Source organism: Stigmatopora nigra, chromosome 21, assembly GCF_051989575.1.
Source record: "Stigmatopora nigra isolate UIUO_SnigA chromosome 21, RoL_Snig_1.1, whole genome shotgun sequence".
In the NCBI taxonomy this organism is placed as follows: domain Eukaryota; kingdom Metazoa; phylum Chordata; class Actinopteri; order Syngnathiformes; family Syngnathidae; genus Stigmatopora; species Stigmatopora nigra.
Window position 1 is genome coordinate 1,060,255 of NC_135528.1, and position 23,601 is coordinate 1,083,855.

At 38.9% G+C, this 23,601-nt stretch overlaps 3 protein-coding genes across 3 annotated transcripts in view; 1 reads left to right on the forward strand and 2 right to left on the reverse strand.

Annotated features, from left to right (window-relative positions):
* c21h6orf136 (chromosome 21 C6orf136 homolog) overlaps positions 1–278 on the reverse strand; it is a 12,795-nt gene extending 12,517 nt beyond the window's left edge. The window contains exon 1 of the mRNA XM_077743998.1: positions 190–278. The gene's annotated coding sequence lies outside the window, so the exon portion shown is untranslated. The remainder of the gene's footprint in view (positions 1–189) is intronic.
* Positions 271–21,893, forward strand: abcf1 (ATP-binding cassette, sub-family F (GCN20), member 1). Its single transcript, XM_077743997.1, has 25 exons — positions 271–477; positions 2,793–2,839; positions 2,935–3,003; positions 7,682–7,799; positions 7,877–7,911; positions 7,993–8,082; positions 8,927–8,974; positions 9,236–9,316; positions 9,387–9,485; positions 10,107–10,229; positions 10,324–10,424; positions 13,074–13,159; positions 13,234–13,373; positions 13,545–13,693; positions 14,629–14,712; positions 15,385–15,509; positions 15,732–15,844; positions 16,374–16,548; positions 17,743–17,817; positions 18,326–18,396; positions 18,475–18,507; positions 18,602–18,770; positions 18,880–18,944; positions 21,228–21,300; positions 21,519–21,893. Exons 1-25 carry the CDS (start codon positions 417–419, stop codon positions 21,683–21,685), a joined length of 2,397 nt encoding a protein of 798 aa, XP_077600123.1. The 5' UTR covers positions 271–416; the 3' UTR covers positions 21,686–21,893.
* mrps18b (mitochondrial ribosomal protein S18B) overlaps positions 21,890–23,601 on the reverse strand; it is a 6,665-nt gene continuing 4,953 nt past the window's right edge. The window contains exon 7 of the mRNA XM_077743999.1: positions 21,890–22,180. Coding sequence (XP_077600125.1) covers positions 21,978–22,180 — 203 coding nt within the window. The 3' untranslated portion in view covers positions 21,890–21,977. The remainder of the gene's footprint in view (positions 22,181–23,601) is intronic.

Genomic DNA, 23,601 nt, shown 5'->3' on the forward strand with positions numbered 1-23,601 from the left:
ACTGCATAATATACTAATTATTTCCGATTTGTCATATCTGTCTATCCAATATTTCAAAGAGTAAATGAAGCGAAATTAATGAAACGTTAGGAACATTATGTGGCAAGTAAAATGATTACATATTTTCTAAATGATGTAATTTAGCGAGGTTTTTTTTTTTTTTTGAAAGTACGTTTTAAAAATGCTCACAGATTAAAATGATCGATCCATGTTTAATTTCCTGGGACAAAAATGAAACTGGAGGCGACCAAGCACCACCAATCTTTTTTTTAACCCCAGTAAAAAAACGCCGAAGAAGAAAAAGGCAGAAAGCGTAGAAGAAGTATCTTCACGCCGAAGGGCCGCATGTCAATTCAGGCTTTAATGCCGGTTTAAGAAACTACCCTTTTTATCCAACTTTCTGAATACGAAACGAAATGCCCAAGAAAGCGAAAGAAGAGGCAGAGTGGGTGGGTGATGAAGATACCCCGACAACAGGTTAGAAAATATGCTTAGGGTGGCTAAATAGCCAAACTAGCAGCCAGTGTCTGTAGCTCAAACTACTACTGGAAAAACAATATAGTAGAATATTACCTCTGGAATTTCCGAAGTAGTGATATTTTCATCGTACAATGATTATAATTTTATTGGGAAGTTTGGCCTTAACTCGATAAAATCATCATTGGTGTATTTAAACTATCCTGTTTTTTTTTATTTGCTTAAAAGTTAGTAAAAATAACAAAAGCTTATAAATAGGCTAGATAGTATTTCACATACCTTAAATATATATATGTATATGAAATACTATTATTTACTCAACAAAACAATTCAGTTATGTATGTTTTAAGTCAGGGGTAGCCCAAAGCTGTACCTATACCAACATATTTACTTTGAGCCAATTTGATGGTAATAATGATTTGCATTGAATAAGATGTCATTCCATATAATATTACGAAAGTGAGCTAAACAAACCTATCGTCAACAGTAACACGTCTATCGAATCATGAAAATGATGCAATCCAGTTGTAAGCATGGATAATGACACTTGCATTGACAGTATAAATGTTGACTGAACTCATTTCAGTCTGTCTTTGAAGACCCCTAAAACAAGTTTTAACGTATCCTGATCATCAATTACCTAGCCAGGAAGCATCGCGACACGAGTCGAATGTACTGACGCATATGTTAGTATTATAGTAGGTATTCTGGTATCTAATAGGGACGCCTGGCGGATCTTCATGTCATTGCAAGTAGTCTTATTTAACACTAATTCAATGGCCTAAATTGCATAATTAATGTCTTTCTAATATATCTAAAATAGATAATATGAATATGGGTTATAAAGTTCAATTCACAGTCGAATTGTTGTGATTATGATGTTGCTTCTGGGTGTTTTTTTAGCACCAGAAAGTTTTTTTTTCTTTTCGGGCTCGTCAGACCTAACACTACATCACTGAAAATATTCATAAAGGGCATTTGTAAATAATTTGATTTATTTTCTACAATTTTTATTTTTAAATTTGATGTAATTTTTAGAGAGGGCCTTATACAGATTATTTTTACCCTGTTCTATGTGTTTTTTCATATTTTTCTTCTTTTTTTGGTACTTTTTAATGAAAACCTTTCCACTGCAAAATTGGAAATAGAGTAATCCCTCAAATATCGTAGAGAATGTAGATCACATTTGGCCGCAATAATTGAAAGATCGGAAAGTAGAATCACCCCTATTATTACTACATACTACATACTACATGTTCTTGCGCCTGCCATGCCACCCGCCTCTTGAGATTTAAGTTCTAGAGAGTTTTCTGGCCAAGGGCCTAAAATCTTAATGTTTTGTTCCCTAAGACATTTTGTTATGACCTTTGCTCTATGGCAAGGTGCTCCATCATGCTGCAAAAGGCATTCTTCATCACCAAACTTCTGGAGAGAAGTGGCTTGTTGGCACCAGGGCTTCCTCCAAAACTCTTTGCCTTACTGAGCTGCAGATGCAATCACACTTGCCTCCTCCCATTTCTGTGCAAGATCAGTACTGGTCGTTGCCCGATCCCGTAGCTGAAACAACTTCAGCAGACGGTTTTGTCGCTTGCTGGACTCTCTTGGGCGCCCTTGTGCCTATTTGCCATCAATTGACTCTCTCCCAACTATCCAGAGGAAATTTGGTGATGAAGAATGCCTTTTCCAGCATGATAGAGTGCCCTGCCATAAAGCAAAGGTCATAACAAAATTGCTTAGGGAACAAAACATTAATATTTTGGGCCCTTCGGCAGGAAACTCTCCAGACTTTAATCTCATTGGGAACTTGTGGTCAATTCTCAAGAGGCGGGTGGACAATCAGAAACCCGAAATTCTGACAAACTCCAAGCATTGGTTATGTAAGAATGGACAGCCATCACTCAGGATTTGGTTCAGAAGTTAATTGACATCATGTCAGGGAGAATTACAGAAGTCTTGAAAAAGAAGGGTGAACACTGCAAATATTGACCTATTGCATGTAATTCTCAATTAAAGCTTTTGATACTTGTGAAATGATTCTGAATGTATGTCATCATACCATAAAAACATATGCCATACACCTAAAAACCCTGAATGAACAGACTGTGAAAATCCAATATTTGTGTCATTGTCAATACTTTTGGCCATGCCTGTACACATGACTGTACAAATCTTTTGTCTGAAAAGATGCCAGCTGTTAGAATATCTTCTAAGATATTGATACAATTGTTTTAAAATTTCATTCCACTATCTTCACATTAACCAAATTTTTCACAAATGTGTGCCCGTTTTGAAATTTAATTTTTTTCAACCCACAGAAAAAGCTGTGAAAAAGGGAAAGAAAGATAAAAAGGGAAAAAAGAATGTGAGTACTTGCATCACTGTGTCCATTTTATCTGGTTTATAGTTCAGTTGTTGACATTTATAACCTATTTGATTTGCTGTGAATTGTTTCACTAGTTTTTTGAGGAACTCCAGACAGAAGTACCCGAAAAAGGAGAGGAAATTCCAGTAAAAGATGGCAAACAGGTAATCACGGCTTGCCCTAAAATCTTCCTCATGGATTCTTCTGAATGTCCTTTAATTTCATCTGTGGATCTTATTGCCCATCAGACCATTTATCTCCTTGATGGAAATAACATTTAACGGAAATACTTTTCCATTGTTTACATGGTAAAAACGACCTGACTAAGGTTGAAAACAATCTAATTCAGGACAAGAAGGACTCCATTTTGGGGAGATTTTGGATTGGGCATTTGACAAAATGTATTACGACTTTCTGTCTTAACAATATTTTAGCATTTTGGATTTCAAGATAAATTATGAGAAGTGTTTGATTGCCTTTAGGGTTTTTTTTTCTAGAAGAGGCCACAAAATTTGAAGATTTTTCTTAAATACTTGACTAGATATGTGCCCATTCCTTCAAGAGCAGAATAAACAATCAATTGCACAAAATCCTCAAATCAAAAGCCTTTATTGTCATCATACAAAGGTCGGAGAGTTTCTGCCAGAATGTCCGGTATTACAGTGTTGAAGGCTGAGCTATACTCAATGAAAAGCATCTTCAAGTTGTTCCCATGGTGCTCCAGGTGGCTCAGTGCTGTGTGTAGAGCTACAGTGATGGCGTCCTCAGTGGACCTATTTGCTCTATAAGCAAACTGGTGAGGGTCAACTGAGGGAGGGATTGTATCCCTGATGTGGTGCGCGACCAACTTTTCAAAGCACTTCATGATCACATGCATAAGTGCAACAACATTCAGGCTGTCAATGGTTGGCTTTTTAGGGACAGGCATAGTGGTGGCAGATTTCAGGCAGGATGGGATGATAGATTGTTGCAGGGAACAATAATGAAAATAATACATTTATTTGACCATTACTAGTTGTAAATGACAATTAGTGTTCTCTTTGTGTTGCATTCTTAGTAAATTGGTACACCAGAGGCGTAACAATGGAGTCAGGGTTTCTGTCCCTGCCTCAAAAAGAATGTGCCAAAGCAGCACATTGCTTTGTTTTTTATCATACGTTCACGCCATGTACTCTGCTTCTTGCATAAAACTAATCTAACAAGTAGCCTCCCTCTATGATTGGCACCCCCTTTTTGGATGTTTATTTGCGTCCAATATATTGTGCTCATTTTATGAGCAATTACTGTATTACTGTAAAAAGGCGTGGGAGTCGATCAGTCTGTAGTATTGTTCATGTGTTATGAGTGCCGAGGTTCCTCTGGTAGTCCTTCTATTCCTCTGCATTGTTTGGTCTAGAGCTGTGGTTCTTAACCTGGGTTCGATCGAACCCTAGTGGTTTGGTGAGTAGGTCTTGGGGGTTCGGTGGAGCGTCTGCCGTAGAGGTCAAGACACATCAACTCGTCATGTCTATTCGCAATAAACATGCCTCGCTTGACCATCATTGGCTGCAGATGTTCTTGTGTCATTCCTTGGCCAATCAGTGTTACAGGGAATTTATATATTTTGAATTTGAAAAAAAAATCACATTTTATTTTACATTAAAATCGAGTTCGGTGAATGGCCATATGAAACTGGTGGAGTTCGCTAGCTCTATCAAGGATAAGAACCCCTGGTCTACAGTATAGCACCTTCTTCAGAATACCCCATAGTTTTTCGATTGGGTTAAGGTCAAATGAGTTTTATCGTCAATCAAGGACAGGATACCATGGTCCTTAAACCAGGTATTGGTGACATTGGCACTATGTGTGGGTGCCAAGTTCTGTTGGAAATCTGTAAAATCTGCATCTTCATTAAGTTGGTCAGCCACAAAAAGAATTGACGTTTTCTAAACTGTCCTGGTAGATAGCTGCGTTGACCTTGGACCTTAAAAAACAGTAGGCCAGAACCCGCTGATGACTTAGCACCCCTCACCATCACTGTGGGTGGAAACATTACACTTGACTTCATGCACCATGGTTTCTGTGCTTCTTTATTGAAGTGCTGACTCCAACTGAAGTCCACTCTTTGTGAATCTCACCCACATTTGTTAATTGGTTTTGTTTCTCAATTCTCTCCAGGGTATGGTTATCCCTACAGCTTGTACACCTTTTTTTTGTCCCTTCTCCTGTGTTGTAATGTGTTTGGGCACCAAGTTCTGCGAACAGCAAACACCTGTCTACCCCATACAATCCATAAGACTCAAACCTGTAACATGGCCAAGACCAACGAGCTGTTCAAAAACAAGAAGGACAAAATTTTACACTTTCACAAGGCAAAGGGTTATGGAGAAATTGCCATGTGGTTTGGTGAAAAATGGTGAACTCTTGGAGCAATCAATTTAAAATGGAAGAAGCTAAACGTGACAGTCAATATAAACCAATTGTTCTGCGGAAGATATCATCTCTTTGACTCTCAATGACCGTAAGAAAATTGAGAATGAGGCCAGAACTATGAGTAATGACTACGTCAAAGACCTCAAAACAGCTGGTTACAGCTATTTCCAAGGTGTTGGTAATATTCTAAGTTTGTGCTTCTCATGCCTATATTTTTTCATTTTACACATCCTTGCAATGTGCCCTACTTTGGAACACTTGTAGCATGTCTCTGTTTTAAATCGGCATAGTTTAGCTGTGTGGTTGCTACCGCTACATCGGTAACATGGTTGGTGATTTTCTGCTCCGAAATTTTCACTTGTGGTTTTACTCTTCCATTTGCTGGTGGTTGGTTAGTATTTCACGCAACTTTGCTCGTTTTCTCCTTGTTGATCCTATTCACTGTAGCAGGTCCTTCCATTTTGTTGGCAAACTCCAATGTACATTTTGATGCCATTTACATCAATCGCGACAGTTCGCATGTTTTTCTAAATGTCAGATCTTGCTCTGCAAGTAACCTTCTCTGAATAGCCTCCACGCTCAATCCACTAACAAATCTGTCTCTCAGTGCTTCATCTAAATGAGGACCAAATTCACAGTGGGTGAACAACTGCTTTAACGCCACAACATAATCTGACACAGACTCCTTCTGATTCCTTTTTTGAAATTTGAATCGCTCCACGATCACCAGCGGTTTCAGTTTGTAATGTGATGATAATTTTCCGTTTAATACATAATACAAGAGGCTTCCTGGATTCTCTGGAATGCAGAGGTTTTTTAGCAGGCCGTAAGCTTCTGCACGTATTACCGCCAGGAAAACGTTGGCTTGCTCCACTTCGTTTACAATCATCCATTGCTCAAACCTCTCTAAGTAGGACTCCAAGTCTTCTTGACCTTCTTTGTATTTGCCGAGATTTCCAATGAACCTGGCCATGGTGCCCCGCCGCCGTTACCTTGACAACTCTTTCTAAGGCAACTTTGCAAAGTCCCGTTACCCCCGTGTAACGCCTTAGTTTCCGCATACTGAAACTGGTAATCCCTACCGGCTTGAAAGGGATCCCATCCTCATTGCCACTGTGATAACTTTGCAGTACAGACGACAGAGCCAACTTGCATGCGTGCCGTAGGCTATTTATTGACACTCACAGACACCCTTATAACACATCAACATCCGGGTTACTCGGTAATACATAATGACCCTCGGGTGGCGATGGTTAAGCCCACTTGTATAACCTGATGTAATTTACTGTTCTAGTATCAATATATTACAGCAACTACCTTATTGTAACGTCTTCGCGAGCACTGAGCGTAGCGTTGCATTTTTGCTATGTCCCCCACATGGCTTACCCTAGGTAAGATGGCTGTGTCCTGAGCGAGCAGTGACGGGAATGTCAATTTCTTTCTCGTTTTATGCGAGATACATATGTTTTTTTTTCTCGAATTTTCATTCATAGATGTCAAAATACATTTTGTTTAGCGTTTTATCCGTTTATTTTTTCTCCATTTTGAAATAAATGTCCGTAGCGGCCGCATTCGCTTATGTCATGACGTACCCTCGAATCGTCATCATTTTTTGTCCGACAAAAGTAGCTTATATGCGAATAAATGTTACAAATTATATGCATATAATACTGTAATGTAATAATCTTCATAAATACAATGTATTTGTAATAGACGTGTAAATACTGTACGCACCTCTGACAATCTCTCTATCAATATTCAATTTTCTGCTTAATCTTAATAAAAAAAATGATGAAAGACCTGTGCAGTATGATTAAGGTGATTTGAAGATGCTGAAAATGGTGATTTAGCGCGCAAAGTAATTAAGAACTTACTTCCGTGTTAAGCTCTCGGCCATCTAGTCAGCTAGGAGTGCTCTATTTTTGGATGAAGACGACTTAAGCTCTTTTTTGAATTTGTGGGAATATCCACCCTCAGTTCTGATACCCCGAGGCTCCCAGGAATCCTGTCTGCTCAGAGGGCTCTAAGGTAAGGTCGCCCGTAGCTTGCATTTCTGGAAAAATCCATCCTCACCGGGGCTCCCGGCCGTCCAGTCCCCTCTGGGAGCTTTATTTCCGGATAATGCGTTCCGGGGCCGGGCTCGTATGTCAATATACTCGTATCTCGAATCCATTTTTCCCATAGATAAAACGACTAAATCCAAATTAATCCGTTCCCACCCTCTGAAAAAGCCCAAAAAACAGGAGGTTACAACGGAAAAACATCTCTTTTTTTGTTCTAATTCACCACCTACTCACAAAGTGGCAAGAGGGAGAGCGATCTGTTATGTTTTTATGCATATTATGGTACGGGTCTTTGTTTTGTAGAAGTTCATGTGTTGAGTTCTTGAATTTTAATAGCTATAATAAGTATTTGATTTCATCTTTCCAGACTCATAAAAAGAAAAAGGATCGGCGGAAAGGAAAGGCTGGAGATGACAGCGATGAAGATGAGATGCTGAAGTTAAAAAAGCTGTCATTACAAGCTAGTGATCAGGAAGACGATGATAGTAGGAAGAATGCATGCGTAATTGTTGTTTCAAATGAACTTATCACTGTAATTAAAGCTTCCTTTTCTTCCCACCAGTTATCACCCCCAAGAAAGGAAACAAGAAGAGCAAGGTGTGCAATCATCTTTTAGCAATACTGTTGTCAAAAAATATTTTTAATCTTGTTGGGTAAAGTATTGATAATGTTGTTTAGGGAGGAAACATTTTTGCAGCTCTCAGCCAGGGTATGAGTGATGAGGACAACAACTCCAACTTGGATGAGGAAGACGGACAAGAAAGAAAGGTACAAATTCCTTTGCTTCAATTTAGTTTTAGTACATGCATTGCAGTAATATGGAAGTAGTCAAATAGATCGGAGAAATATTGAAGATGTAGATCTTTAGTGAGGCTTAGACATTGATATACCGTATTTTCACTACTATAAGACGCACCGCATTATAAGGCGCACCCTCAATGAATTACATTTTTTCCATATATAAGGCGCACTGTATTACAAGGCGCACTGTATTTTAAGGCGCACTGTCTATTTTGGGGAAAATTTAAGACTTTTAAGTGTGCCTTATAGTCGTGAAAATACGGTAATTTCTATTGACCTTCAGGTATAAAGCACTCGCTACACAGTCAGCTCTAAAGCCCGCCATTGTTGATGTTTTGGATGTTTTTGTATAAAATCTTGAAGTGGGGGAGGAGCTATATGATGGAAGATGTTGTAAACTAAGATGGCATCTGCATATTTAACAGTATTGTTTCAGTTCAGGCGTTTGTGTTTTTTAAATATCCGACTGGTGGTTTTTCGTTTTTGATTTTGAGTTTTTTCCATATATAAGGCGCACTGTCTGTTTTGAAGAAAATTTAAAACTTTTAAGTGCGCCTTATAGTCGTGAAAATACGGTACTTCAATTTCACCTCCAACCTCTAGAAATTAAAGGAATATTTGTACACCTTTTCAGGGGTGAAGTTAAAAATAAAAGTCATCTCGATAAGGAAAGCAACTGTTCTTGTTTTGTTTTTTCTATATATTTTTTACTGGCCTTTACATTATATTACCATATATGTTTTCTAGATGTATAACAAACTACTCAACTTTCCTTTTCTGATTATAATGGTATAGTTTATGCATCTTTCAGGAGTCTGAGGTGGGGAAGAAACAAGATAAAGCTAATCCTAAAGTGAAGGTGGGTGGTTAATTCTGTACTGTTTATTGTTTAAAAAAATGCACGCACAGCTATCACTTCTATTGTGTATTTCATGCCACTGGTTTTTAATTTTTTTTCTTTAATCTATTACATTTTTTAAAACTTTTATTCCTTTTAGCTCACCATAAAATAATGATAAGCCAAAGGAGAAAAACACTGCTTAACAAAAAAAACATCCCACCCCTCCTGCATTGTGTGAATTTTTTTTTCTCTATAATGCTGATTTCAAAATCCATGTAGAACAAGAAACCTTATCAATCGTATGAAGATGATGATGATGAAGACGAAGGGGACAAAAGTGACGGCAATGAGATGATGATGGTTTGTACGCTATATTTGTGCCTTTTTTTCTCCCTAGTTATATGTTTTTAAAAATTGTCTGTTTAAGCAGAGTGCGGAGGATGGAATCGCAGAGCAGAATAAGGAGCAACTAGACGATGACCCCTTTTCTAATCTCAGTAAGAAGGAAAAAAAGAAGAAGAAAAAAATGGTAAATTTAGTTACATTGTTTTCCAAGGGGAAAGATTTGTACTTCATTATCGACAAATAGATAGCTACTTAACCATAAAAAGGCACAGGGCTCCAGACTAACTTTGTATCTGGGAGCAGATTAACTTAAACTATTAAATAAATTGGTGAAACGGATCCGACTTACTGCTGTCTACGCGGACCAGACACTGACACCAGTCATATGGGGACCGGACCCCGCTTATCAGGTGTTCTGGAACACCATATTCCCTGAGTACCCCCCACAAAACTACCTGTGGAACATGGTTGAACGCCTTTATCCTGTTCCACAAAGCAATTCAATTTAATTTTTCAGCCTGACGGCATCACTTACAGCCGGTGTCGACCAGCAGGTTCTGGGATTGTTGGCTGACGGCTACCAGCTGGCCAATTGGCACATTGCTCTGTTGGGCAATGAGGCTCAAAAAGTGGTCAAAAAGTAGTTTGGCCATGGAGACCATCTTCTAGACAGCTTCAAAGAAGCTTTCGTCAATACTATAATGAAAAGAAAACAAAATATCACTCTGATGTTTTTTATGTCTTTGCTTAAATTTGTTTTGTTTGATTCTAATGAGACTACTATGTCCTTTACATTTGTTTATAGATGGAGTATGAGCGTCAGGTGGCAAGCCTCCGTGCTCAAAGTGCAATGGAAGGAGATTTCTCAGTTTCCCAAGCTGAAATGTCCTCCAGACAGGCCATGCTTGAGAATGCTTCTGATATCAAGGTTAACTTTTACTTTATGACGTCTGGAAGGGCTGACTTTTTAATCAAATTCTAATTTCACTTGCTCACATTAAGTCCTGTTCTCTGTTACATAGCTGGAAAGGTTCAGTATTTCTGCTCATGGCAAAGAGCTTTTTGTCAATGCGGACCTCCTAATTGTGGCAGGAAGAAGATATGGTTTAGTTGGACCAAATGGGTAAATATTTTTCTTTTGGATGAAAATTAGTGGAATGAAATAAGCTGTAGCCAATTACATACTTGTCAACCTCAGCCCAAGGTTTCCCTTATGAAACATCGCAAATTACCCTATTACGTACACAAATCCCACACTGTTCTCGGTTTCAAATAAGCCATTGAAAACAAAGTGGACATTGTGCTTGTGGGCAGTAAAATGTGTTTATTTTTTCTTTATTCATTTTTATGTGGGTTAGGGTTAATTTTTTAAACGGTCATTTTTTTGTGCTTAGTTTTAAACCACTTTTACAATTGGTTTGCACTGGCACTGCACAAGTACAGTGGTACCTTGAAATACGATACGTTTGTATGTCGATTTGGTCGTATCTCAAGTCAACGTTTACCTTAGAAATGAACTAAATAAGAAGGGGAATGCACATGCGCATATCCTGCTTGACAATATTAGCAATTGACGATGCTGTTTTCCTCTGCTACCGGCAACAGAAACGTTCCGCATTACAGCTGAAATGGGAAAAACGAGATTGTAAAAACTTATTTAAAAAAGGAAACCGTTTTCTCCCATATAAAGGTTGTTACAGTGTCCCCTCGCTCATCGCGGTTAATGGGGACCGGGACCCCCCGCAATGGCTGCGTTTCCGCGAAGTAGGCGTGCCCCTTCAAGAAATGCTTAAAGAAACGTGTAACACGTGCACAAAAGCACCACTAAGCAAAAACATCATAGTAGTCTGGATGGAGGATCTTCTGCAGTTTTTTGCACGTAAGAAACATCGTTATTGGGAGTTGTGAACATGTTTTTTTTTTGGGCGGTGAAGATGCGCCTGTAAACAGCCATGACGTCATCAATGAAATTCATGAACTCTCACCATGTTATTGACCATTTCTTTGGCCTTTTTTTGATGCAATTACTAATTCTTATTGAATATTTTGTTTCCACCTCTTGTAAAATGATGTAATTTAGAATTTTAATTTAATATCTTTACATTTTTTTATTTTTTTTTTTCCTGAAAAAAATCTGCGAAGCTCTGAGTCCGCGATAGCTGAAGCGCGAAGTAGCGAGGGAACACTGTATACAGCGTACACAATTTGAAATGATCAAAAAACATACCTTTACAGGTATGTGTCTACTAGCCATAAATGATCTAGTCCTAATAAAATGTAATGATTCATATCTGTGGATAAAATATCTAGATAAATGACACTAGAATCTGACTTTAAGTTGACCTCATTTTTCACATCTGTTCTTCTCATTTCTCATTCTGAGTGTGTCACTCGAGATCGTGAAGCGTCCATTTATGTGCAATATTTTTCCATCGTAAAACTCGCTTACAACTTTAGCTTCGCTGTATGTTTTGCAGAGAACTTTCTTTTGATTTGATTTATTTCATAAGGGACAGCACATATTCATGAACATACATATGTAAATATGTAAGACTGCAGCCATGGGCTAATTTCCATCTATAGTCCATCGTGTAAATTGAAGACAAACAATGACATATACAACACACACACACACACACATGGACACTTGGCAAAGTTTTCGACAGTTCTCACCTAATTTCACCGCTTATTCTTCTATTTGCTCCGACAGCCATTCCATCTTAGAAGAACCACATTTATTTTTTACTTTGACTCGTTTGGCCATGAAAAAGGCTTGGCAGCAGCTCCACCATGTTGTTGGCTATATGCTAACCTTCAAAATGAACTCATGCCGCGGAAGTAAACACACGCGACGTGACCTGAACCGCATCATATCATTAGCTGGACACAGTGTTTGTCAGTTTCATCCGAAATGACCTTTTGTTGTCGTTTGTCGGTCGGTGACAGGCTGCCATCCTCTGAGGTGCGACTCAAAATGACACAGAAAAAAGGTGTAATGTCTTTTTATTTTTTTTACAATTCAATAAAAGCATTGAATTCAATTTGATTTTGTGCGCTGCATGTGCACAGAGAATGCGAGAGAGTAGTGCGCAATTGCGCACACGCGTAGCTTAGAGGGAACATTGCTCGTATGTCAAGGTATTAGTGTTTCCTCGCTACTTCTCGCTTCAGCTATCGCGGACTCAGAGTTTCGCGGATTTTTTTCAGGAAAAATTAAAAATGTAAAGATATTAAGTTAAAATTATAACTCACATCATTTTACAAGAGGTGGAAACAAAATATTCAATAAGAATTAGTAATTGCATCGAAAAAAGGCCAAATAAATGGTCAATAACATGGTGAGAGTTCAGGAATCGCATTGATGACGTCATGGCTGTTTACAGGCGCAACTTCACCGCCCAAAAAAACAATGTTCACAACTCCCAATAACGATGTTTCTTACGTGCAAAAAAACTGCAGAAGATCCTCCATCCGGACTACCATGATGTTTTTGCTTGGTGGTGCTTTTGTGCAAGTGTCCCCATAAACCGCGATAAGCGAGGTAACACTGTACTATAATTGTATAGTGTATTGTTGTTTTTTTTAAAAATAACTTAACAATGAGTTAAACAACAGTTGAATTTACTTTATCTGAATAAAGCACCTCCAATACCCATTTGGCAACATCCCCCCAATGTAAAATTACAAAAAGTCATTTTATTTCATTTTCATCAATGAGTACTATGCCAGAGTTTAGCTTATTAATAACCCTTTTTTTATGGTTTTCCTTCAGGAAAGGTAAGACCACATTGCTGAAGCACATAGCCAACAGAGCTCTGAGCATTCCCCCCAACATTGATGTGCTGCTTTGTGAGCAAGGTAAGAGCATTGCCGTCATTATGGCAGTGAGCTTTGTCCCACTCACACGTAGCAATGTGTTTGTGTGCAATCAGAGGTTGTGGCTGACGACACACCAGCAGTACAGGCTGTGCTAAAAGCTGACACCCGCCGCTTGAAGCTCCTGGAGGAGGAGAAGCAACTTCAGGCCCTTCTGGAGAAGGGAGAGGACAGTGTGACAGAAAGATTAGAAAAGGTAATTCAGTTCCTTAGTGAGGATGATATACATTCAAATCTGGGTTTGAGAAAAAGTGCATTGAGGTAGTCAGACATTTTTTTTCTGATTTGTATTCGCTGGCGACGAAATTAATTTTAATTTGCGTTGTGCCAATATCTATTGACTGATCTGGCTATTCCTTCCTATTAGGTGTATGAGGAGCTTAGAGTGATTGGAGCTGCAGCAGCTGAGGCGAAGGCAAGAAGAATTTTAGCTGGTTTGTCATTTACTCCCGAGATGCAGAATAGAGCCACCAGAAGGTTCTCAGGAGGCTGGAGAATGAGAGTCTCTCTTGCCAGGTAGATTTTAAAATGCAATTATTCTGTTAGAGTTCATTATTGAATCAAATAGATTTGACTTCACTGACCCACAATCCCCAGTCATTTTGATCATAACATAAAAACTCAAGATTTGAGTGACATTTAAATAGAACAGTTAATGTAGACTAGACAAACCGCGAAGAGGAAACACCTCTATTAAATCTATATATCATACATCTTTTCTCGTCTGTACAATATAAAGAAGTGTAATACAGTGTTCCCTCGCTACTTCGCGCTTCAGCTATCGCGGACTCAGAGCTTCGCAGATTTTTTTCAGGAAAAAAATAAATAAAAAAATGTAAAGATATTAAATTAAAATTCTAAATTACATCATTTTACAAGAGGTGGAAACAAAATATTCAATAAGAATTAGTAATTGCATCAAAAAAAGGCCAAAGAAATGGTCAATAACATGGTGAGAGTTCATGAATTTCATTGATGACGTCATGGCTGTTTACAGGCGCATCTTCACCGCCCAAAAAAAAAACATGTTCACAACTCCCAATAACGATGTTTCTTACGTGCAAAAAAACTGCAGAAGATCCTCCATCCGGACTACCATGATGTTTTTGCTTGGTGGTGCTTTTGTGCACGTGTTACACGTTTCTTAAAGCATTTTTGAAGGGGCCCGCCTACTTCGCGGATACGCAGCTATTGCGGGGGGGGGGGGGGGGGGGGGGTCCGGTCCCCATTAACCGCGATAAGCGAGGGAACACTATTAAATGTCAGTTATATTGTTTAGTGTTTAAACTAACTATACATACACCTCTGTGAGTCCTTAAACTATTTTTAATACGTACTTTTACACACTATTGCTTAGTCTAAATAAAAATGATAATAGTGGAACGGTAAGCCTTATGTATAAAACTGATGTGTCATAGAGTTTTTGTTCATTCATCTCATCACATCCACAGGGCTCTATTCATGGAACCCACCTTACTGATGCTTGATGAACCCACCAACCATCTAGACCTGAATGCTGTCATCTGGCTTAACAAGTACACAAAACAGACATGTTGCCCTCTTTTTAATGTTTTCTTTATTTTTTTAAGAATTGCCAGCTTATGTTTTTCACAGATGATTTTTTTTGTTGCTTAAAGTTACAGGTTATTCAGGTAAAACAGTGGTTTCAGACTCCACCTTAGGCGTCATAGATTGTTTTACCACCGAACACAATTATTTTCATTACTACAACCAGTTGGACAACTAAATATACAAATATGAATGTGTGAGCCACTAAATGTAGTAAATTATCAATTTTGTTCATCATTTGCATTGACGTTTAAAGTTGTAAATAATAGTTTGAACAGATGAATTTCCTAAATTATCCAAATGGGTTTAAATTTAAAATCATTATTGTACAGTATTATCAGCGGAATTAAACAATTATATTTGGACAGATTGCAACTGTTACAAGGTAAAATTATACTTTGTGTAATATTCAATTTGTATTTGAAGTCAGGAGTTGACATACACTGCATTTTGTATCTCACTGTCTGAAGTAAAATAAGAGTAAATCTCTCCTGTTCAATCAGGAATACCAAAATTATAATTTTTTTCAAAATAAAATACTGCAAAAATTTCTTGAAAAATGTATGCGCATTGCGACGGCTAGTTTTTTTTTCATCAGTTCTCTTCATACAGCTTATCATGTCTTTTACCTTTTGCAGTTACCTTCAAGGCTGGAAGAAGACACTGCTCATAGTTTCTCATGACCAAAGTTTCCTTGATGACGTGTGTACAGACATCATGCATTTAGACAACCAGAAACTATACTATTACAGAGGGAACTACTGTAAGTATTCCATACTCTTATCTCACCTGAAATGTGCATTAAAACATGATTTCTTTTACATATTGGGTTCAATCTACAATTAAAAGGGGCCGTCTTAACAGAAAAGGAAATGGAAAGTTCAGTAGATATCAGAGACACAGTTGAATTGGTATCAGTGACAGCCCCAATGTCGGAAAAGGTCTTGCATAACATTATTTAATTCCTTTTTATTTTTTCCAACAGTGACCTTCAAAAAAATGTATGTCCAGAAACAAAAAGAGCTTCAGAAAATGTATGACAAGCAGGAGAAGAAACTAAAGGACCTGAAGGCTGGTGGCAAGTCCACCAAACAAGCTGTGAGTTTGGGTTACCCACATTACTTGATCCTTTTGATTTGACTCGTTAAACCCAAAGTTTTAACTGTAGAATTTGGAACATATTTGATTTAAATGTGACCAAAGCGGCAGGCACGGCAGCTTGAGTGGTTAGCACGTCGGCCTTACAGCTCTGGCTGACCTGGGTTCAAATCCAGGTCGGTCCACCTGTGTGGAGTTTGCATGTTGTTCCTGAGCCTCCATGGGTTTTCTCCAGGTACTCCGGTTTCCTCCTACGTTCCAAAGACATGCGTGGTAGGCTTATTGGACACTCTAAATTACCCCTAGGTATGGGTGTGAGTGCGAATGTTTGTGCCCTGCGATCGGCTGGCCACCGGTATAGGGTGTGTCCCCCCCGCCACTGGCTAGTCAGCTGGGATCAGCTCCAGCACCCCCTGCGGCACTAGTGAGGATAAAGCGGTTCAGAAAACGAATGATTGAAAAAAATGTCACCAAAGCTCTCAACGCTCTGTTCGCCTGTCTTACATATTTCTTCAAATGTTGTTCTCAGGAGAAGCAAACTAAAGAAGCGCTGACCAGAAAACAACAAAAAGGCAAGAAGAAAGGAGGTCAAGAGGAGCATACCCAGGAGAGCACAGAGCTACTGAAAAGACCCAAAGAGTACACTGTGAAGTTCACCTTTCCAAACCCTCCTCCTCTTTCACCACCTATTCTGGGGCTGCACAGTAAGATACCTTTGGCTCCATATCACACGTCATACATATATTTCTGTTTGCAAAATCCAATTATCAGCCTGACTTTACAGGGTCCACCATAACTATATACTTTGTTTTGCCTGCATTTTTTTATGCTTATTTCGGGGTTTTTTTTTTTGTTCTTTAAAAGCTGAAATCCTTATTTTTTTATGTCAAGGGTGCCTCTACCAATTCCAGAAAGACCCGCAGTGGGTGCAGATTTTTATTCACCGCTATCAACAGAACAACTTTTCACCTATCTTGTAATATACAATTGTACTCAGTTGATTGCATTCAGGTGCTACTCTCACATACCCTTTGGTCCAACTGTCTGTAATCAATAGGTTGGAATGAAAAACTGCAGCCAGTGCAGCTGTTTGTGGAATTAGTTGCTTGAGGTCTCTGGCATAGAGGTGAGATTTTTAGCCCGACCCGAAATTCGGGTTGGGATGGGCCGAAAATCAATCAATCATTACTTCGGGTTCAGGTCGCACCGGACTTCTCTCTCCCTGAAAAACAATGTTTACACAATTATGTGTGGATACTAAACTAAGGAATACTTGTTATTAAATAAATAACTTGGATAGACAAGGCGCTGTAATGTAATTGCAATTGGATGCGGAGGCACAGAGCCAGAGTATGCTCTGTGCACGTCACCTGAACGCCGCCCTATTAATAATCTTCTGCTGGAGAAGCAACTTAAGGATAAACTAAAGACAATAGCACTGAAAAGACAAACACGCACCGGTAAGAGTGAGTTGTGGAAAAGCTTCAAATTGATTTTTTAAATATGCTAGGGCAGGGGTTGCCAACTCTCCTTGAGAGTTGTTATCCGGTCTGTTTTCCATATCTCCCTTCAAAGTAACACATTTGTACTCCCTGTTAAAACCAAGAATATGGAGGTTAACATTGTCAATTGTGTAGGGGGGCGGGGGGATTTCATATAAAAAGTTGAAAAATTCAACAATTTTAAGGGTGTGGCTTATATGCGAGTAAATGCGGTGGTCCCACAGAGATATTTGGTTTGATTTAAAGCAGCCAAAAAGTGATGTTCCTGATAACACGTGAATACTGAATCATATCCGAACTTGTGACCAAATTTGAATGTCCCATAACCATCAAATGAGTATTTAATTGGGACATCATTACGAAGTGAGTATATATTTTTTTCTTCTGTTTTTCCAGGTGTTGATTTCTGCTACGACAGTCAGAAGCCACTCTTCAAGAATGTGGACTTTGGAATTGACATGGATTCTAGAAGTAAGAAAGCTTGAAAGTTAATGATACATCTCATCTCATTTCTGGACCGCTTTATCCTCATTACGTGTGTTGGGTGGGGGGGGGGGGGTGCTGGAGCCTATCCCAGCTGAGTTCAAGTCAGATGTGGGGGACACCCATTTGGTTTTACTTTGAAAAAGCAGCAAAATTGAATCCTCAATATTAAAATGAGTAGGTCCAACCTTAAATGTGCATTCTGAATTAGTGTTCCCACATGTGTTGGCGAATGGTTGCAAATTTGATTTTTTTTGTATGCACACATAAAATGTATATTTTCAGCATTTGCTAATAGTGTTGCTAATGCTTTCTGTACACACTTGCAGTTGAAAATAACTTTGAAATTTGAATTTGTGGAAGGGGTGCTTAAGTAGGTTTCTTTAATGACCTTAGTAATACTATGAGACAGAAGAGGCATGTCGAAAGCATAACAGTTTATTGCATTTTAGCATTAACTACAAAATTTCTCTTGTTTTTTTTTCTCTCCTTCAAGTTTGTATAGTTGGCCCAAACGGTGTTGGAAAGAGTACATTGCTATTGCTTTTTATTGGAAAACTAAATCCTGTACGTATATCAATTTAAATTTAATTAGATCATACTAGAAGTTTCATTTCAACAATGGGTGAAACCTTTGTTTTTCAGACCAAGGGTGAGATGAGGAAAAATCATCGACTGGTGAGTGATTAGTAAATCGAGCATTCCATACTTAGTCTTTCGTAACTGTTTTGCAGTCATCCATTTTAACAGTATCAATGTGTGTTCTTTACAGAAAATTGGCTTCTTCAACCAACAGTATGCAGATCAGTTGAATATGGAGGAGAACCCAACAGAGTATCTGATGAGGAACTTTAACCTCCCGTACCAAGATGGCAGAAAGTGTTTGGGACGTTTTGGGTTGGAGAGCCATGCACACACTATTCAGATTTCCAAACTGTCTGGTATGAACGTGCAACATTGTTTGCATTTTACGTTGAAAAACAAACACTTTAATTTATATGAGCACCTACTAAAATATAAGTACTCCAATGATTTGTTGTTATCCAATAGGTGGTCAGAAAGCTAGAGTTGTGTTTGCTGAGCTCTCCTGCCGCCAGCCGGATGTACTGATTTTGGTAAGTGGCTAATACTTTTGGGCAATATATAGTGTGGTACGGTCATATCTCTACTTACGAATGCTTCTGGGTGTGAAATTTTTACGTTACTAAAAATTGTATATGCAAATGAGTCACTCGCGATACAAAAAATATCCAAGTTATGACATCCCTCAAAAAGTAAATGCATTTCCTTATCCGTTATTTTATTTTGAAAATATTGTCGCAAATGCATTGATTCTCACTTTAGAACACACGTTTCAAAGTGGCGGCCCGGGGCCAAATCTGGCACGCCGCATCATTCTGTGTGGCCCGGGAAAGTAAAACTTGAGTGCTGACTTTCTGTTGTAGGATCAAATTAAGGATATTAGATTTCCTGATTTTCCCCCTTTTAAATCAATAATTGTCATTTTTTAATCCATTTTATTTTGTTCAAAAATCATTTTTAAGCTTAAAAATATATTTAAAAAAGCTAAAATAAACTGAATTTTCAGGGCTTTTATCCAGTTCTTTTAATCCACTTATAAAAAAAAAATCTAAATATATATCTAAAATGGTCCGGCCCACGTGAAATCAAGTTGAAATTAAAGTGGCCCGCGAACCAACCCGAGTCTGACACCCTTACTTAAGACATCGCAACCCTCTACTGGGTTCTCATTTCATTGCTCTCATTCTATCTCATATCATGACAATAAAAGCATTCAATTCAATTGGCTATCTCAGAGCAACCACTATCCATGTTTCTAGATCTTCAGAGAGCCAGAAACAATTCATATTTTTTAATGTTATTCCTTGAGGGTCATACTCAAAATTTGAAAGGAAAAATACAATAAAAAAATGTGTGCCATTTGTAGTGTCACCACTTTTAAAGTGCAAATGATCTCTGAGATCTTTTAACAACATTGCCGTGCTGTTGCTCATCAGTAATAATCAATGAGAGTATGCATGCAGAAGAATCTAATGGATTTTTTTTAAAGCCGCATTAGAGGTAGTGTCACAATGATCACGTAACGCTCCTATTGATGCATTCAGGACTGAGCTCTCTCAAAAGCGGTTCCTAATTCACAATTTAGCGGAGAGCCGTATGCACCTATCAAGAGCCACATATGGCTCCCGAGCCATACGTTCCCTACCCCTGGTTTAGTTGGTAGTTTTGTGAGGACTGTGGAACGAATTAGAGAATTTACATAAAAGTACACCTGTACTTATGAAATTATCAAGTCACGTCAAGTTCTGGAACCAGTCAATTTTGTAAGTAGAGGTACGACTGTACACACATTTCTAGATCAAGTAATTTCCTACATTCAGTCCACACCACAAGGTCTGTATTTTGTCCCTGAACAAGGACAATTTCAATGTGTTCATATAAAAGAGGATGGTGATTCTTCATAATTGGCTGATATATTTAGGCTAATTGTACATAACATCCACCAGTCATCGGTATGCCAAAATCTCTCATTACATTTTCTGAACCACTTTATCCTCACATTGGTCACAGGGGGTGCTGAGACCTATCCGAGCTGACTTCGGGCCAGAGGCGGGGGACACCCTGAATTGGTGGCCAGCCAATCGCAGAGCACGAGGAGACAAACAACCATGCATACTCACACCCATACCTAGTGGCAATTTAGTGTCCAATCAACCTACTATGCATGTCTTTGGAAACTGGAGTACCTGGAGAAAACCCACGCAGGCCCGGGTAGAACATGCAAACTCCACACGGGTTGACCGAGCTGGATTTGAACCCAGGTCTCCCACTGTGAGGCCGAAGTGCGAACTACTCACGCCACCTGGCTGCCCGATTGCAAAAATAACTTGCGACAAAATCATATAGGTTCAGTACTTGACTAAGTTGATAATTGACATCTACTTCACACACACTAAAGACTCATTTTAGTCTTCATCATTTCAACCGGCGGCCCGGTAGATGAGTGATTAGTGCGTCGGCCTCACAGTGGGGGGACCTGGGTTCAAATCCAGCTTCAAACCTTTCTGTGTGGAGTTTGCATGTTCTCCCTGTTGTCTTCAGATACACCGATTTCCTACCTCTTTCCTAAGACATGCATGGTAGGCTGATTGGACACTCTGAATTGCCCCTAGGAATGACTGAGAGCGTGAACAGTTGTTTGTCTCCTTCTGCCCTGCGATTGGCTGGTCACCAATTCAGGGTGTCCCCCACCTCTGGCCCGAGGTCACCTGGGATAGGCTCCAGCACCCGCTGCGACACTAGTTACAACCACATAATTGAGATCTTTTGAAATCTGTAGTGGTAATACAAACATATGTATGTATGTGCTCTTTCAGGATGAACCCACTAACAATCTAGATATTGAGTCAATTGATGCATTATCAGAGGCCATCAACGAATATAAAGGAGGTATGTGTTATATGTCGAAAATACTTGTTCACTTTGACGAGTTGTATTATGGAACATTACTTAATTGAGTTCTTACATGTCAATTTATATTTTTTGACCTACTCAAACTGCTTGAACAATTCAGTTTTGTGCCTTATGTGAAACAGGAAGCACATTCCTACTTGAAAACATCAACTATATCTTCATAACTATCAGTGTGTTGTTCTTGTCCTGTTTAGCTGTGATAATAGTGAGCCATGATGCCCGTTTAATCACTGAAACTCAGTGCCAGCTGTGGGTAGTGGAGGATAGATCAATCAATCACATTGATGGAGACTTCGACGACTACAAGCGGGAAGTTCTGGAGTCCCTCGGAGAGACTATGGTCAATAAGGTTAACCCATGATTCCCCAGAACACTGGTGGGAGAAACAGGATGCCGTGCTATACCCTTCTTCTGGACTGCTTTCTAACCATTTTTTTCTGGACTTTATCACACATTTGGGTCAGATAATGGTGTAAACCTGGCCATCCACTGCTTATAAATATAGTAGATAAAATGCTTTAAATCATGGTATGTTGGCTAAGATTAAAAAATAAATGAAACACATTTTCCACTGTTTTCCCAATTTATTTTTTTATATTCATCCATGAAAATGATGTAATAGATTTCAATGACATGTTATAAAATTGGTGTCATCATAAACCTGGCTTCAAATAAGCTTTATAGGTTTTCCTGACTTTAGCCACTTCATTTTCATCAGGAGTTATTGTTCCATACCATTTATACCAGTCATCACCAGATGTTAATGGAGCAGGTGGCGTCAAACCCACAGCATCATGACAATTGGAGTAATCTTCACCTGAAAAGTCAACGTGGGGAATCTGAGAGGGAAGAAAGCCTGAAATAACAAAAGTGAATTCTTGTTTTAGTGTTGAGCTGCAATTCTCTCTGCAAAATCTACTATTCAACCCTTGTGTTTTAGGATCAAAGAAAGATGCAGCATTTCTTTGCAAAATTTGTACTTAAATTGGTTGAGGACCATCTGTGTATTGAGAAATTAGCTGGTGATCCAGAAAACTAGTCAAACAAAACTTCAATTTAGGAGACAATATATAATGGTTTTCTCACAATCTTAAAAGGGAAAGAACACCTGGTGTAAATGACTGTGTGGGAGACAGCTGTTCTAAGTACTTAAGGATTTGAATATGAACCTAGCACCCAAGAGCTGTGAGCCCGACACGCTAACCGCTCGCTCCACTGGGCCGCTGTTGGGGCTACTGGCCAACACTTAAATAAACTCGAACACAGAAACACACACTGAGGCAGATAGAATGAAAGTTAAGGCTGCGTCTGCAGAGGCAGGGAAGTGGACAATTTGAGCCCCGAGAGTGTGACTACTCTCCAAGCTCCTCGAAGCTATATCCTGCCGAAAAGCTGCTTCAACGGTGGTTTTATTTGAGATAAGACAAGTCAAAAAAATGGGAGGCGTTAATACAAATGAAGGAGGTGGAGTGCAAAAGGTGTAGTGCACATTTTAACCAATAGGTGTAAATTAAATTCTATTCTAGTAACTTTTAATACATCATAGTGAAAAGGGTGCAAGATTAAATGTAAGAATACAAATATATTTCACAGCCGCCCTTGTTCAGAACAAAACAAAAATTATATTTTTTGTTTTTAATTACAGTGGTACCCAATGTTCCCACAATTTTTTCGTTGTTCTGGGCAGAAAGACAACCTCCCTGAACGCTTTCAGTACCAGCGTGAGCGACATCATTGCTCGCTGGGCACACGTGTAAACGGCGCCATCATGGGGAAAGGGGTAAAAAAAAAAAAATTCAAATAAAAAGTTTAGATTTTATTTACTGCGTGCCATAGGATTGCTGCGCAGAGAAGACGAGAGTAGTGCGCAATTGCGCACAAGCGCACCTTAGAGGGAACATTGGTGGTACCTCGACATATAAGTGCCCCGACATTGAGCAATTTGAGATATGAGTAAAATTTCGGGCAAATGTTTATCTTGAGATACGAGACAAATTTTGATATACGAACATACAACGGACGCAAGAGGCTGCTCAAACATCATGGGCAAAGTCTTTCTGGCCGCAACTACCTCGTGTATTGTCTGTACGAGCACTGGGCGGAGCATTTTTTTCTGCATGTTTTTTTTCCTCCGTTTGTCAGTACAAATGGCGTATATACTACTTCTCGCTGGAAGTGGTCGTGCGTTATCCTATTGTGAGGACATTTGTGTGCATCATTTTGGGAATAGTTGAGATACAAGACAAATTCTGGGCAAATATTTATGTTGAGATACGA